Source organism: Bombyx mori, chromosome 7 (genome assembly GCF_030269925.1).
Source record: "Bombyx mori chromosome 7, ASM3026992v2".
Classification (NCBI taxonomy): domain Eukaryota; kingdom Metazoa; phylum Arthropoda; class Insecta; order Lepidoptera; family Bombycidae; genus Bombyx; species Bombyx mori.
In genome coordinates, this window is record NC_085113.1 from 3,299,374 (window position 1) to 3,317,450 (window position 18,077).

At 38.6% G+C, this 18,077-nt stretch overlaps 2 protein-coding genes across 2 annotated transcripts; both read left to right on the forward strand.

Annotated features, from left to right (window-relative positions):
* Window positions 1–1,123: 1,123 nt before the first annotated feature.
* Window positions 1,124–4,400, forward strand: LOC101745513 (uncharacterized). Its single transcript, XM_004923252.3, has 4 exons — window positions 1,124–1,906; window positions 2,816–2,902; window positions 2,990–3,134; window positions 3,695–4,400. Exons 1-4 carry the CDS (start codon window positions 1,124–1,126, stop codon window positions 3,862–3,864), a joined length of 1,185 nt encoding a protein of 394 aa, XP_004923309.2. The 3' UTR covers window positions 3,865–4,400.
* Window positions 4,401–5,054: 654 nt separating this feature from the next.
* On the forward strand, window positions 5,055–10,166 carry LOC119628748 (uncharacterized). Its single transcript, XM_038012191.1, has one exon. The coding sequence runs from the start codon at window positions 5,055–5,057 to the stop codon at window positions 10,164–10,166; it is 5,112 nt and encodes a 1,703-aa protein (XP_037868119.1).
* The last annotated feature ends 7,911 nt before the right edge of the window (window positions 10,167–18,077 follow it).

Here is an 18,077-nt window from a genome sequence, read left to right on the forward strand (position 1 = left end):
TATCAATTAAAAGTCTCAAATACATACCTTTGAATATACAGACGGTAACAAATCATTTTTTAACGTAGTGAAACCACAGCTTAAAGAAGGTCTATCTGAAAATCACTTTTGAAGACTAAGAGTAATTCCAATTGCAACTACATTATTATATGTATTATAATCGACTGACTTTGGTCGTCACAGAAACGCAATTAAATCAAATCTAATGTTCGTTTCGATTTTAACTAATTGATATCATTAAGAACCATTTCGTTGCCTAAATATTACCGGAAACAATTGGTGCATTATTATTAGTGGCTGATAATTGCCACTGACTGCTGTATCTCAAATATCCTGAGTACCTCGGTCGCAATCAAGTCCTTTGTTGAAGATATTTAGCATTTGGAGTCTGGGGGTACTTATCCTTGCCATCGTGTAACTAAAATTCTAACACAAATAAAAGAAAATAATAATATCGTCGTCGATCGAGCAGTAAATTTTTGCAAAGCCTTGGATAGCCATGGCCATAACTTGCCAAACACCATTGGAAGATGCGATTACAATTTCAAGCTGTTGTATAATGGGTGTCGCGCTGTTTAAGTGAGCAGATATTGCAGCAGAAAGACACATGATTATGTAAACTACTTCTGTGACATAACACAGCCATTAATTAAAAGGAAAGTTATTAATTTTGCGGGCTTTAAAATGTTATTCGTTCGTCGTGGAAGTTCATCGTGAATACGTAATGTAGTCTTAGGTTGTTACGAAAAAAACAGGAATTTACCCAATAAGTTTTCCTATATAGTGTCACATACAAAGCAATAGACAAAAACACAGCAAAACTGGGTCCCCAAACTAGGCTCAGATCAAGTCATTAATTCTCCATAAAGTTAGATGAGATCAAATTGAGAAGTTTCCCCTTTTGCTTTTGCATAATTTTTTTACCATATTGAATCATTCAAGCAAAATCTACGGTAAAATGCCCCAATTGAGAACCTCCCTCATTATTTCCTATTTCGACTAAAAACTGATGATCATTATTACTCAAGGCAGTTTCAATAGTCGATAATGAATGGATTGGGTAATAAACTAAATAAATTTGATAGCCTGACATATTGATATTAATTTCTTATCAAATCAACTAATGGGTTTTTCACTTGGAACAACAGCATTGTCAATGTTCTTTTTTGAGAAACCTGTTGTTTTTACTATAATTCAAATAACAATGATCATAGTTAAACCTGCCAAATATAAATTGAGTGACCCGTTTAGGCCGAAAGATACATCGAAATTATCAGAGTCTATAATTATGTATTTCAAATTGTTTCACATATTTTTAGGCATCGATCTTGGTGGATTTCGTTACCAGAATCGACAAGTCAAATACGCTGTGAGATTAATATCATTGATCCAGCCATTAGCCATTTATGGTTTGTGTATATACGCTTTATTAAAAATTATTGCGAACACTGAATTCTTATGGTACACTATATCCTTCACCGAATATGTAGCTATGTCTGTCGCCATTACGCTATTCAGTAACGAAATGACGTACTGCAATTTTATGATTAATTTAAAGTTCATCGATACAAAATTGAAAATTGGCGATGAATCGTTCAGAATTGGAGTGAAGCTTATATCCAGTACTATTCTCATCGGAGTTACTAGATGTTTCACGACGACGACTTATTGTCTCCTTGGCTTCTGTGCAAAACCGACTGCAGCACAAATTTTATTCCAAATACCGTGGCTCACGATAGACTTAATGCTTTTACAATACATGTTTATATTCTATGCGTGCTACTGTCGCTTAGTGAAAATCTTGAGAATTTTGAAAAAGCGGAACACAGATATAGAGGAGATGCGTAGGATTTATAAAACACTAGTTGACGTGTTGGATAGAGCAAGAGCGCCATTTGATTTAGCGGTGAGTGAACCATTCGTTTTTTTAAGAATTTTCTAATTTAAGCTCGGAAAGCATTAAATTATTCTGAAAGTTATATAAATATAATAAATGAATGTTGTCTTTACCCACGAAAATGCCATTTATCAAAAATATAATTAAAGGCAATTATTCAAATATTTTTTATTTATATTAGTCAAAATTGTATCCATGGTATCGATTCACCTCTAGTAGCTCAGTGGTAATTCCAATTCTAATGTCCTCCTGGAAGAAATACGGAAGCCAATAAATAAGCTCTTGAAAGGATTTTTTTACTAAGTACCTCTCCAGTATGTTTTTGAGGCAAACGTTGAAAGCTGCTACTAACTCAGCGATAGATTGAGTATCGTCAGCTTCTACTATCACCTTTAAATCATCGTTATCGACTTTAGTTGTCGGGCAAGCACGGGGTTCATTTTTTTTAATCCAAAATTTCCATCTCGGATGCTTCAAACCAATAACTATGGTATATGGGATATGTGGGTCAGGACAATCCGCAAATGTTGGGAGCGGGCCGCGGGCCCAAGGGGTGGAAATTTAGATCCTACCCACTAAACGACTCCCCTGCACTCTTTCACCAACGTCCGATCTCCGCCCGGGGTCAGAACCCGGTCAGAGTAGGGGGGTTCCCAGAGTCAACTCTACAACCTGACTAACGTAGAATATCTGTGTCAACGTCGGAATGAATACTGTAACAGCGATACGTACTTTAGTAACGTTGTTAAAGATTTTTTTAAATTGAAAAGGATCGTTTCGTCATTGTAAATTCTTTTTGAGATGTTTTTAATTTACTTTTTACAGAACGACTATATTTAAGGATTCTAGCTATAAACAGTTTATTTTTTTCTCGATATTTTTCTAATAGTAAATATTGTAATAGTAATATGTTTTCAGTATCTATTAGGATTACTCTTTAGTATACCAGATGTGCTTTATTCGATCTATGAGTCAATAATCAAGGTTGGAGAGATAAACACCGCAGTAAGTTTTAAGACAAATATTTGTGATTAAATGTCCAACATATACTAGATACATACTGATACCTAAATACTAAATGGTAATTTACAGAAAGCATTATCAATGAGTATAATATACATTACGAACATACAATCACTGGCGCTGATGTTTGCACCGGCTTTAACGGCTGGATTCCTCCCATCGTTGACGATGAAAATGAGGATAATTTTACATGACAAACTATTGGAAGAACAAGGTAGTCAAAATCCTTTGTCAACTCTCACGCCTCGGCACATCTGTTATATATACTATATTGTTACACGAGCTCCTAGACAATACAACGTGAATGTCACTCGAGGTGGTAGTATCAAATATAGTAGATCTAACGGTCTTACCATACCTTGTCAGAGTTTTGTTTTATTGCTTAAATGGGTGGAAGAGCTCACAGAGTGGTGTTAAGTGGTTACTGGAGACTATAGCCATCTACAACGTAAACGCGCCACCCACCTAGAGATATAAGTTATAAGGTCTCAGTATGGTTACAACGGCTGCCCCACCCTTCAAACTAAAACGCATACTGCTACACGGCAGAAATAGGCTGGGTATTGGTACCTATCCGTGCGAACTCACAAGAAGTCTACCACCAGTAAAAAAGTAAGAGAGAAAATTCTACAGCCAAGTTTTTCCGTTGGAATTACTAATATTTATGAGCGGAGCGAAAGTAACCAATGACCATTTTGTGAGCATACCACAAAATAAAAAATCCCCACAAACTTTTGCATTGAAAAATTGTCTAATGTAATTGTTTTATTTCAGATAAAAAAACGTATCGCCACATCGTGCTTTTCATCAAATATATCGAAACTTGCCCCTTGAAGTTAAAGGCGTGTCAGATAATACCTTTAGATTTCAGTTTCCCGATAATTATCCTTAATATAGTGGTGACATATTTGATTGTGGCCATACAGCTCACGCATTTTTTGTAGTACCTAACATTTGCTATTACTCATTATCTTAGAGTTTGACATCTATTTAATAATCTATCAAGGTCTATTCGTTATCACGAAATATTCCTGTAACCAGTGGATTCTTCGATTTAACTATCAGGATATTTGAGGCGATTGAAACAAAATTTACAAAATTCACTAGAGATAGTTTACAACTTCCAATAAATAAATGAATTAAAAAAAAATACCTCCCGTACCGCGGATGCCAAATACATTTTTCAAACCAGGAACCACCAGGACCAGGAATATCCTATGTACAGAAATAACAGCCATTAACCAATAGAAATGTGTCCATTTTATTAAAAGAGTTATTTAAATGCACGCACAGATTGAAGCAGTTACAGTTCGTTGTGAAAAAACAAAAAGCACTAATTATAGAGTGTAAAAAGATTTCACTTTTGAGACAAACTAAACTTGCGTACGCACAGTATTAGCAGCTCTTATAAACAAATGGGCTGTTAATGCGTCAATTTTAAGATTTTTAAGCTGACGGAAAATAAATCTTATTTTAATTGTAGATTTTATAGTTTTAATGCAAATGTGATTTGTGGATACTTTCACGTTCATTGCACGTTAAATGCACACAAGAAATAAATTTAATTCTTTGAATAAATATTCATTTTAGAATTTTTTGTTTAAAATTTTATGAGCGCATGTCCACCTAACATCAACTCTCCAAATATTAGTAAGGTATTTAATATAAGCAACTATATATATTTATTATTGTCGTGGCGTGCAACCTCATTGACAAGACATAAAACCTATAATGACTACACATAGACAGACTAAGACAGACATTTGAAAATAATTCAAAAATAAATGGAACGAGGGCGTACGTGACCAGCAGCGACGCAGTACATTTTTTGACTTCTGAAAAGACAGACATACAAAGAGACGAAACAGAACGAATAATAAATGACCGTTCTTATATAAGATGTTCAAGTGACCTTCGACCGTTCAAGTAGTCATTCGACCGTTCAAGTGGTCCTTCGAGCAAAAAGACAAGTTCTATGGTGAAGACAAGACTAGGAACAGACACCGACATGGCGACGTCTTCGACAAATGGTACGACCGCCGCTGCTGACCAGACCGGGCGAGACCGACAGTCCGTCCACAGCAGTCGCGCACCGTCACCGACCCCGTCTGTCCGGTCCACCGTCTCCAGTGCAATGACTCAGATTCGACGACAAAAACTAATACAACTAAAGTTGGACGCTGCCGAACAACGCGCACGACTACACCTGCAGCTTCTGGAGGAAAAACTAGCCATCGAAAGTCAGGCCCTAGAAGAGGAAGAAGATCCGCAACTGACATGCAATCCACCAGGTAACTCTCAAACATTACCAAACGCACATGACGTAAGATTACCGGCTTGCTGTCAGCAAAATTCAGAAGAGAATGAGCTAGCAAACTGCGTAACTATGCTCCTCGCAAGACAGTCAAGTACTCGAGAATTGCCTACGTTCTCTGATGAGCCCGAGGAATGGTCTCTCTTTTATAGTCAATTTACATCGACAACAAAATTATGCGGCTATAGCGATGACGAGAATATAGCCCGACTCGCGCGATGTTTGAAGGGACGAGCACGTGACGCAGTGTACGCGCTTCTTGTTAGCGCTAGCAATCTCGATCGCATTATCAGCACATTAAAATTACGTTTCGGCCGACCAGAAAATATCATCGAAATTTTATTGAATAAAATTCATGCAATACGTGACATACGTCACGACGACATAGACCGTCTAATAGAGTTCGCGACGGCTGTGCAGAATGTCACGGCGACTATGAAATCAACCGAAGAAATAGGACATTTAATGAATCCAACGTTAATACGAGAAATTGTGAGTAAGCTGCCATCGACGTTACGATATCAATGGGCGATACATGCAGCGAGCTTAGGCGTGAAGACCGTCACGCTGTCACATATATCGGAGTGGCTTATGACAATGGCCAACGCTGCTTCATTCATCAGTTCTCTGACCACCAAGACGTCTAGTGATGTGAAACCACCGACCAGACCGAATACTAGACCTTGGAGACCAGCAGTGATGGCGACGACTCCAACGGCAGTAAATTTATCCTGTACTCTTTGCGGCGATGCGCATGACATACAAAGCTGTGAGAGGTTCATACAGATGACGACAGACGATCGTTGGAGATTCGTAACTGAGAAGAAGTTGTGTTTTTCATGTTTGTCCAGCCGACATCAATTAAGGGCTTGTGAAAAAAAGACGAATTGTGCTGTTCGCGACTGCATGAGGGTTCATCACACTTTGCTCCACGCTGTGCGACGCGTCATGAAGATTGATAATGCTGTCAACCACACGGACAATACCGTTAATACTCTCAACAGTGCGGATCGGCATGTATTTTTAAAAGTGGTTCCAGTTGTAGTATCCGGAGCGAAAGGTGACGTGCTAACCTATGCACTTTTAGACGAGGGAGCAGCAGTGACACTCGTGAACTCGTCACTTCTGGAGAGAGCTGGCATCACTGGACCGACGTCGAGCCTTCGCATCCGCGGCGCGTCCGGCATGACAACCATCGAACCGAACTCTAGACTAGTTTCTTTTAATATTCGCGGAGTAAATGTATCAAATGTATATAATGTAAATAGTGCACGTTCTGTAAATAATCTTAATATATGTGTAGATAGTTTTAGATATAAGAAAATTGTAAACAAATATCCGTGGGTGACTGACTATGTAACTGACTATGACATACGGCCTGACATGATTGAACTTCTTATTGGACAAGACAACATTGATTTGATTATTACTAGACAGATAATACAAAGACATAAGACTGGACCAATAGTTTCTAAGACTGACTTAGGCTACGTAGTTCATGGAAATGTAGGACTGGGTAGTGTACCAGACGATGCAACTGTTTTACATTCTTGTCGATGCGACGAACTACACGAGCTGGTCAAGCAGTCTTTCTCCACAGACTCGTTTGGCGTTAAGCAGACTAACGACTTTCCTCGTTCTCGAGAGGATCAGCTAGCGCTGAGCATCATGGAGCGAACCACTAAGCTCTTGCCCGAAGGCAGGTGGGAGACCGGCCTGCTTTGGAAGTCTGACGATCTTCAGCTGCCGGACAGCCTACCGTTGGCTATGAGCCGACTCAACGGTGTTCAGAAGAAAATGGTGAGCTACCCAGAGTTTGCTTTTCAGTACAGGTCTAAGATAGAAGAAAATTTGGACAAAGGGTACATCACGAAAATTCAACCAGGAGATCCTGTGACTAAGACTAGGATCTGGTACTTGCCGCATTTTGCAGTCTTCAACCCCAACAAACCGAATAAGCTGCGGATTGTTTTAGACTGTGCTGCGAAGTCTGGTGGTAAGTCTTTTAATGATTTTCTACTGCGAGGACCTGACTTTTTGACATCACTACCAGCAGTCTTATTAAAGTTCCGGACAGGAAAGTTTGCTGTGATAGCGGACATACAGGAAATGTTCCACAGAGTTCTCATCCGATCGGAAGATAGACATGCTCAGAGAATTTTGTGGGATGGCGAAACTTACATCATGAACGTCATGACCTTTGGTGCTGTATGCTCGCCGTCATCAGCACAATTTGTTAAAAATATAAATGCTCGTAGGTATGAGACGACAAAACCTGAAGCATATAAAGCAATTGTTGATCACCACTATGTCGATGATTATATCCACTCTTTCGATCATGAAGATGATCTGATCCGGGTAGTGGATGACGTGGTACACATTCATGCTTCAGGTGGGTTTAACTTACGTAATTTTGTATCGAACTCAAAACGTTTACTAGCTCATTTACCGGCTGAGAAACTTGCCCCGAGCTGTCTGAAAATCCTCTCAGACGTTAAAGATGACCAGGTTGAAAGAGTACTCGGAGTGCGTTGGGATCGAGAGACTGACGAATTTCTATTTCATTTGAAGTTCCCGAAGGTGAGCGAAGCTATTAAGACAGGCATTAAAAGACCGACTAAACGCGAAGTGATGAGACTTATTATGTCTCTATTTGACCCGTTAGGTTTTTTGCTTTACGTCACCGTGAAGGGTCGTATTCTGCTGCAGACCATATGGAAGTCAAATGTTGGTTGGGATGACGAAGTTGAGCTTAGCCAGTTTGAAAAATGGCAGTCTTGGTTGACTGAGCTTCAAAAGACCAGTGAATTCAGGACTCCACGTTGGTTGTTTAACGACGGATGTGGCAAGCAAGAACCGCCAGAACTTCATATTTTTTGCGATGCAAGCAGCAAAGCTTTCGCCAGTGTGGCATATTTACGAGACAAAACCACTGATGGCAAATGGCACGGGTCTTTTGTCATTGCACGCGCACGTGTTGCACCTCTTAAAGTGATGAGTATCCCTCGACTTGAGCTACAAGCTGCGCTTATGGGTGCAAGACTAGCTCACACTTTGAAGAAAAATATAGACGTGAATACCGTGACCTACTGGTCTGACTCAAAGACCGTGTTAAGTTGGCTTAGGTCTGACAGTGGCCGTTTCAAGCCTTTCGTAGCCCATCGCGTCAGTGAGATTTCTGAGCTGACTGAGGTCAGTCACTGGAGGTGGGTACCTTCAGGACTGAATGCTGCAGATGACGCCACAAGGGAGACTGTTGCCGAGGACAACACACGATGGATGAATGGACCGTCATTTCTACGTGAGCCCAAAGAGACCTGGCCACCAGATGATTCTATCATAAGTCTGGACCCTGACGACGTTGAGGTTAAGGTTTGCACAATTACTTTAATGACTGTAGAGCTACCCGATGACAGTCGTTTTTCCCGATACTGGAGACTTATCAGGAGCACCGCTTGGTTTATGCGTGCAGTACACAACTGGATGCACAAGAGTAGCAAGCGACACGGTGAGTTGATAGCCGACGAAGTTAAAGTAGCGGAGCTAATCTGGATTAGAAAAAGCCAAAGACGAATGTTCTCAGACGATATAGAAAGTGTCAAGAAAACCGGACAAGTGAAGCGAGATTCTCCGCTCCGTCAACTTACACCATTTTTAGACAAGGACGGCATCCTCCGTGTTCGTGGGAGGATCTGCAGAGCAGATGGTGATAACGATTTCAGGCACCCTATAATTTTGAATCCAAAAGACAGATATGTGAAATTACAACTTATGCAGTATCACGTGGACTCAGCACATAATGGACGCGAACGTGTGCTGCATGAAGTGAGACGACGATTCTGGATAATAAATGGACGTAATGCAGTAAAGATGACATGGAATGACTGTCAGTTCTGCAAGAACAGTCGTGCGAAGCCCTCGCCACCACTCATGGCTGATTTACCAGATGTTAGATTGAAGGTCAGTCGACCTTTCACTTACACCGGGTTAGATTATTTCGGTCCAATTATAGTGAAGGTTGGACGTAGACACGAGAAAAGATGGGTAGCACTATTTACATGTCTGACAGTTCGCTCTATCCATCTGGAGTTGGTTCACGATTTGACAACCAGCTCCGTGTTGATGAGCCTCAGACGGCTGATAGCGAGACGAGGCTGTCCAAGTATTATTTTCAGCGACAACGCGACTACCTTTCGTGGGGCTGACCGTGAACTGAAGCGAGCTGTACAATCTATCGACAAAGACGAACTCATCACCTTCGGTAGCATCCGACACTTGGAGTGGCGATTCATAGCCCCTGACGCACCTCATATGGGTGGATGCTGGGAGCGGCTCGTGAGATCCGTCAAAACAAGCTTGCGAGTAACGCTCAAGACCAGAACACCTAACGATCAGACATTAATGACACTCCTGACTGAGGCCGAATTCATGGTGAATTCGAGACCACTGACATACGTACCTCTTGATTTTGACGACGACTTGCCCTTGACTCCGAATGATTTTTTACTACCAAAGACAGAATTTATTGACCATCCTTTCGGAATGTTTACGGACCATGATTTACTGAAACGGACTTGGAGAGAATCTCAACGACTTGCAGACTTGATTTGGAAACGCTGGGTCAAGGAGTACTTGCCCACTTTGACACGACGAGACAAATGGTACAGAGATTCTGACAGACCACTGGCGATTGGTGACGTCGTAGTTGTTGTTGACAGCTACCCCGCAACCAGTGGCCGCTTGGCAAGATCGAGCAGGTCTTCCCTGGTAAGGACGACATGGTTCGCGTTGCTAAAGTTCGGACCAGACATGGACTCTACACAAGACCGGCGAGGAAATTGTGCAGGTTGGACGTACACTCATCTTGAGTACCAGCCTTCTGGTACTGAAGGTGGGGATGTCGTGGCGTGCAACCTCATTGACAAGACATAAAACCTATAATGACTACACATAGACAGACTAAGACAGACATTTGAAAATAATTCAAAAATAAATGGAACGAGGGCGTACGTGACCAGCAGCGACGCAGTACATTTTTTGACTTCTGAAAAGACAGACATACAAAGAGACGAAACAGAACGAATAATAAATGACCGTTCTTATATAAGATGTTAAGTGACCTTCGACCGTTCAAGTAGTCATTCGACCGTTCAATTATATAGTATATTACTTCTGAAGATGAACGGGGAAACTGAGGAAATTGAGAAGGTGAATTATATCGTGTTTTCTAAACGCAAAGTGTGACAATTTCGATTTATTATAGCACTAAATAGCTTAGTAGATAAAACATAATTAATACACTCATAGCTTCCCTTTAATTGTAACGTTCATTTATCAAATTAAAGCTAATGGATTGCCTCAAATTAATACGGAATTCAGTTAACATTTGAAGCCATTATTAAGAACACACCGTGCTTGTTACATAACTTCTCAATTTGTGTAATCAAGAATACAATTCCGATAAGAAATTATTTATCCGCCATCAACGTTACGGATGTAACTTTACAGAGGACATTATCAGTACTGGTTAAATGAATACACATATTTTTAAGCTATTGATTGCATAGTTTTAATCGCGAGTTTGAGCGCGGCGATCGAATCAAGAAATTCCGTAACGAAAATAAAACCTAAAACCCGCCACTCCGACCACCATGTAGCGCGCGTTCAACACATTCACACGTTGCGCTTGTGTAGTGTTTGTGAATAAGCAAACGCGCAGCGTGACGTCGCATGCATGCGCATCATAAAAATACTGCCCATCTCTCTCTCGCGCGGTCAAGCTTATGAGTGTGAAAGAGACAGTTAATGTCTTGCTTTTGTTAATGTTTATAAATATAGCGTGGTCTTATTTTATTATTGTTTTAATATTAAATCATTATTGTCTAATTATAATTGCATAATTGATAAGAATACTTTACCGCGGCAGTCCCCAAGTGTCACATGTGTTTTTTTCATTAGATTTAGGTGTCTACGAGACATTCAATGAACTGTATCGTTAAATTGTTAACGATTACCGGCAGTTTGACTATCAGCGTCGTGTGTTCCTCTTTTATGATATCCAACTTGAGTGAACACGCATTTGTCGGTTGGTACGCATTTTTCATCAGTACATATATATATATAACTTTGTCGTTTTAATTTTCACCCTTTCGAGGCGAATGCCTTTTGTCGAATTCTACAAAACGCTGCTTTTCTTTTTTCCCTACCTATGCTGATAGCCTTGAGAGGCTATTTCAGCTTCACCCTAACGTTAGTAGGTGAGCTCGCGGGGCTCAACCGGAGAGTTGCTAACACTGACCCTAGCAAGAGCAGTGCTTCGCAAAATCTACCACCGGATCGGAAACGCGACCCACTGAGAAGATCCGGCGAGAAACTCAGTGGGCTGTGTCTATGGGTTAGTTCACTCGTCGAGCCCTTCGTCGCAAGCGACGGGTTCGACGAGGACGGTGACCGGTACGCTGCTAAGGTTCGACGCTAACTATAGAATCGATAGTAATGAATACAATTTTAATTTTAAAATTGTTCTTGTCAATCTTGATTATGTTACCAACAGAGTTATTTTGAACCTTGTTTATGTAACTTTAACCCCCGAAATGGTATAAGACCTCGGCATGCTGAAACTATGTTTGTAATCCCGTGGCTAACCTTAGGCGTGGTACTTGCTATTAATATGTTTTTATTCTATGCTACTTATTGTCGCATTGCAAGATACCCTTCATTATTAGAAAAAATTAAACACGTTGTGCCTCTTCGAAATTCGTATAAATTGATTGTAGATTCGCTTGAAAAAACTCAAAAGTCCTTTAATATTGTGGTAAGTAAGTTCAATATTTTAGAAGACTTTTTTTACCGAGAACTAACACATACTTTAACAGAAACTTTATTTTGAACCATTTAGCTTGTATGAATGTCACTACTTATTACTTTCTGCTTAGTGCTTGTTTTATCGTGTCTATATGTTCAAAAAAATATCCACTATATTCAAAATGAAAATTTTGGTCAACGGGTATCTTACATATATGTATGTACTTACTTTTTTAACAAAAACGATAACTTAATTGTTTTGCTAATTGTAGTTCATAATTTCATTGATCTTCAATGTACCAGAAACAATGCTGTCAATGGATAGTCGAGCTCACAGCCCACCTGGTGTCAAGTGGTTACTGGAGCCCACAGACATATGCAACGTAAATTCGCCACCCACTTTGAAATATAAGTTCTAAGGTATCAAGTATAGTTACAACGGCTGCCCCACCCTTCAAACCGAAACGCATTACTGCTTCGCGACAGAAATAGGCAGGGTGGTGGTATCTACCCATGCGGACTCACAAGAGGTCCTACCACCAGTAATATTAAATAATTATATTTTCCTTTCAAATAAAGTCCTAGTTCGAGAAATAGAAATATTCATGAAGTATATAGAATCAAGACCTGCCTTCGTGCCTGCAACTTAGTTCCTCTCGATTTCAGCCTCACTATAATTATTCTGAACATATGCCTAACATACCTAATTGTAATCATACAATTCACGCAACTGTATTAGTTAATGGAATTAATTAAATCACCATTTAAATGATATTAAATTTTCAAAACCTGTATCCTACTATTTTTTAACGCTGGAGTGTCTGTTTACGGATACCCGGTCGAGTGGAGTGACAGACCGGGTTATGTTAGACTACGGCGCCACCAGAAAATAAGAGGGAGAAGAGGTCCTCACCCTCCACCAATTCCTCCCAGGGGAGCACGACTTGAAAAAGGCGCACAAGGCACCCGCCACGCAGAACCGACTACACACTAAGCCCCATCGAGTTCCACCACACCAGTTAGACGAAGACTACGGTATCGCATAGTGCGCGCCAAAAGCCTGCCTTCGCCGGTACCCGTCCTGATAATAGGACGGGATTTCATCCCCAGGAAGATCCCGCAGGACGTTGCCTTAAAAAAAACACCGTTAGCAGCACGCAGGAGCCACCTTGTACACCCTGTATCCTACCTGGATGTTCTATTACAAACTTCCACGCTGCTTTATCTATATCTATACTAATTTTATAAAGCTAAAGAGTTTGCTTGTTTGAACGCGCTAATCTCAGGAACTACTGGTACGATGTGAAAAATTCTTTCAGTGTTAGATAGCCCATTTATTGAGTAAGGCTATGGGCTATATAACATCACGCTAAGACCAATATAAGCGGAGCACCAATAAATAATGTTTCAAAATCGGGTTTTGTTTTTTCCTTTTCAGAGCTTTCGCTGTGTGCGCTGCAGAAACGGTTAAAGTTTGGCTAAAATAATGTATGACAGAATTGTTCCCCTTTAAAAGATCTAAAAAAAAGTCCGCGACAGCATGTCTATATGTTAAGGTTGACTCACTATAACGTTTTTTATGCTAACCAAATTTGTTCTAAAATAAAGTGAACGCGGACGAAGTCGCAGGCAAAAGCTAGTAATAAATATAAGAAATTATTCTCTTGACTTCAATTAAGCAATTGTTTACTCTACTCAACTAGCGGAGTTATCGAGTGCTATAATCTATAATTTCATTGAGTAATTAATTATAAATTATCAGTTATATGTATCGACGCCTTCAATAATCCAAACATTATATTCTAATTGATTAAATTTCTAGTGTTATTCTTTGACTTATACTTATTTTAATAATAGTTTTTGAGTACCTACTATCGTATTTAAGATCAACATAAAATGTTTTTTGTCAGAGAATTAGGTTTTAATCACAAACAAAGTTCGAGTTAATATTATATAAGTTCAAAATTCCATCGTTAGTCAATTAATTGACATTAACGCATACGATATACACAGTAAACACGAAATCTTCATTTATTTACCTGTGTATACGAGTATATCTAAAAATATTATCAAGTGACATTAACTTAAAATGTATTACATTGCATAGCATATCATAAATTACATATTACATAGCAAGACGTAAGAAGCAGGAATTGCTCGAAACCATTTTATTTTAGTATCGCTACTAAATTGTTTTTAAATTTGATATAAAAACTTTAATATATCGATTCTCATCTAATATCAAAAAAGTCCATAATAATATGAGCGAAAAAAGCAAAACTCGCTCGGTTTGTTTAGCAGTATGTTTCTTCTCAGGTCAGTCAGTCACAGTCAGTGTTTTGTAAGCGTCAATTTTATTGACTTTGACAGTCAACTGTTTTTATTTACTTCAGATTTTGCATCCATATTAAATTCACTAACAGTAACTACAAGTTCGGAATAAAATAAAAATAAGAATAATAATAAAACAAAAAATAAAAAAGAATATCATGACTACCTTTTTTATTATTATACTACTAACAGCTAGTAACCTCAAGGAGCTTATTAGCCTTATCGAACGTCTAGGCGAGCTCACGGGGCACAGCTTGGAAGGTTGCTCGTTTTATTTCCTCATAAAAAATATTAAAATTTAAAATAGGTTTATTCAGAAACTTAATAAACTTATACATAATATGTTTTCAATGAAGAAAATATATTAACCCAAACAATCAAGTAGTTAATTTCTTAGTAAATTAATCCTTTTACAACTAGTGGAATTCATTAAATTACAATATTAATTAATAATACAGGAAGTATTATTACAGGTTTGCTAGACGACTTTACTATTTAGATCTATCTACTCAAGATATTGGTATTGGCTACTGATACAATGACCAAAATAGAAAAAGATTTCACCTACCACGTTGCGAAAGTTCAGGGAGTCTTGTGTCAATAAGATACAAAAATTGAATTTGAAGTTTTTTTTATTAAAGTTCCATTATTATTCTATTTATATCAATGCTTTGTAGAACTTTCCGACAATTTTAGCGTTCCTCTGTTTACCCGTTAAATAAACGGGAGTAAAAGATAATTTAACTATTATAATTGTAATTTTGTGTGTTGCCGGAATCAGATACTCTTTTCGTTTAATTATAGTTGGTTGGACCAATTATACAAGATCCTCTGATCTCACACCGTCAACCCCATTAGTCATCAGACCAATTAAAAAATAGACCTAAGTAGGTCACTTAAAAATCATTAGTCAAACGTAATAATACTCTTATCATTTCTCTTATGTTATTACGTCCATTCGTCTAATTAAGTTAATGGATCACCTCAAATTAATCCTCTTCAATTTAGTGAACATTTAATTTCACTATCAACAGCACACCGGGTTTGTTACGCGACTACTCATTTGCTGTAATCATGAACTTACACAAGAATATAATTCCTATAAGAAATAATTTATTCGCTAACAAGGTTACGGCCATAGCTTTACCGAAAACATTATCAGTGCTATTTAAATTAATACACATATTTTTTTTATTAGATCTAGGTGTCTACGAATATAAGACATTTAAAATTAAATGTATCGTGAAATTCTTAACGATTTCCGGCAGTTTGACTATCAGCGTCGTGTGTTTCTCTTTCATGGTATCCAACTTGAGTGAACACACATTTGTCGGTTGGTACGGATTTTTCATCAGTACATATATCTTTGTCGTTTTATTTTTCAACCTATCGAACAGAATGACTTTTGTCGAATTCTACAAAACGCTGTTAAGGTTCGACGCTAACTATGGAATCGACAGCAACGAATATAAGTTTAACTTTAAAATTATTTTTGTTAATATTCTTTTCATTGCCAACAGAATGGTCTTGTCCTTTGTCTATTGTAGCTATTATCCTCAGAACTGTATAAGACCTCGGTATGCTCAGATTCTTTTTATGCTACCGTGGCTTACCCTAGACGTTTTGCTTACTACAAACATGTTTTTATTTTATGCTACTTATTGTCGAATAGCAAAATTTCCTATGTTAATAAAGAATTCTATGAACATCGTGGCCCTTCGAAATTCATATAAATTAATTGTGGATTCGCTAGAGAAAACCCAGACGTCTTTTGATATCGTGGTAAGTTGTTTCAAATTTATTTTTCACCGAGAACTACAACCACACTTCATTTTTACATTTAAATTGCTGTAGCCATATTCATAGTGCCCATAAACCTTATCGAGAAATATTTACATGTGAAAAATGTAAGCACCCGTTAAATAATACTGTTTATAATTTTAATACTCAAATTGTTCATTAACCTCACAGCCTTTTATACTATACCAATGCACGTATACCACATAACATTGATGCTTTTACAGCTATATTGACCCACCTTACTACAGGCAATTATCCTAAACCCCACTCCCAAGAAGTAAGAAATTTCAACAAAGTATAAAGCAGTGCTTAGGAATCCCAATGAAAAGTGGTCTTCGTAGAAAGTGTTAAGTTGCATTTAAAAATGCAGTGCCAGCCCTTGTTAGGGCAGATGCTAGCAGTCTCTCAGATTGAGCCCTGTAGGCTCACCTACCAAACGGCGCGTAGTTGAAAAAGCTCCTTAGCCTACCAACGATTAGGTAGGAAAACACAAAACATCCAAAAGACTTACTTACTTCCTCCTCCTCGAGTCGTGTTCCTCATGTCTGAGGGTCGTGACCACCATCACCCATGAGCTTCAATCTTAGGATCTTTTTCCACTTTCCCCTGTCCACGGCGTCATGCAGCGCGCTGTACACTGTACTGTCCAAAGCGGTGCGGATCTGATCGGACCAACGAGTATGGCTGCGGCCTCTAGATCTGTTGCCTTCAACTTTCCCTGTGATCATAATACTTATACTTACTTATTTCTGTATTTACAGTTCATAATAGCATTGGTATTCAGTGTACCAGAAATAATGATGTCCATCTACAGCACTTTGCTTGAAGTGATCAGCAAGCATTTCCTGGTAATTATCTACCTAAAAAATATAACTCTATGTAGTTTCGTCGTTTATATATTTTTATGGCAGCTGTCAAATCATACTACTACGTCAATCGTTAGTGTAGTCGTAAAAAACTATATTATGAACCGCTTCGACTTTAACTGTTTAAAATGAGCGTCAACCGTCTCTATTACCATTAATAGCAGCTCGCATTCGTTTACTGCTAGACCTCTTCTTAAACGTACCACACAGCTCGACCTTCCAATCCTCTCATCCGGCTTTTACCGACCACCTTTTATGATACGTCGTTTCATCTGGCTGGACAAAGTATATTTCTCGATTCGCAGTCTCCACTAAAAAATTCTTTGCTCACAACGATCGTCAGTTCCCGGAAATACCCGTTAAGGCAATAATGTAACGTAGCCAACTCAGCGGCTGACGTACTGATTAAAAAATGAGTGAAACGTCAATGATTTTGGATCGCTCTGTAGAGTTATTCCTTCAGAAAACCTTCAAGTTTAGCATGCTCCGTAGCTCGTTGAGAAGCCTTGAACTCATAAACATTAAAACGATAATCGAGTCCTTGAAATTGGAACACGTAATTACTTTTATAACTAGGTAGGACGATGGCCTATCAGAGACGAGCTCATGGCCAACTTTGACTTCATCTTTCAAGGTGGTTGTATACACATTGTGATGTCTACGGGCTTCAATGGTCGTTTAATTTAATATAATACTTAAATCTTTATTTTTCAGGAAGTGGCCTCAATTCTCAGCTTAAACTACGTGGCAATAGCTCAGTCGCTACTATTAACATTAGCACCGTCGTTGTGCGCGGGAGTATTACCTTGGAAAACAAATAACATAAAGATTATATTGCATGAAAAACTATTTACGGAAAAAGGTATTTTTTGTTACCATGTTTGACGAAAATAGTTTTTTGAAAAACTCTACGGAAGATGATACGCAAATTTGACCTAATGATCTTCAAATGGAGCATGTACTTACAAGCGTAAAAGATGAGTGAATAAAACGATGAAAAGGTTTTTGTGGTATTAGATCACATTAAATTAGACTATTATTT

Bases quoted from the DNA above. Each gene is read 5' to 3' on its own strand.
- LOC101745513 (XM_004923252.3), top strand. From the start codon at position 1,124: ATGGGTTTTTCACTTGGAACAACAGCATTGTCAATGTTCTTTTTTGAG. The intron at 2,903-2,989 runs GTAAGTTTTAAG...GGTAATTTACAG, and splicing joins TTGGAGAGATAAACACCGCA to AAAGCATTATCAATGAGTAT. The intron at 3,135-3,694 runs GTAGTCAAAATC...GTTTTATTTCAG, and splicing joins CAAACTATTGGAAGAACAAG to ATAAAAAAACGTATCGCCAC.
- LOC119628748 (XM_038012191.1), top strand. From the start codon at position 5,055: ATGACTCAGATTCGACGACAAAAACTAATACAACTAAAGTTGGACGCT.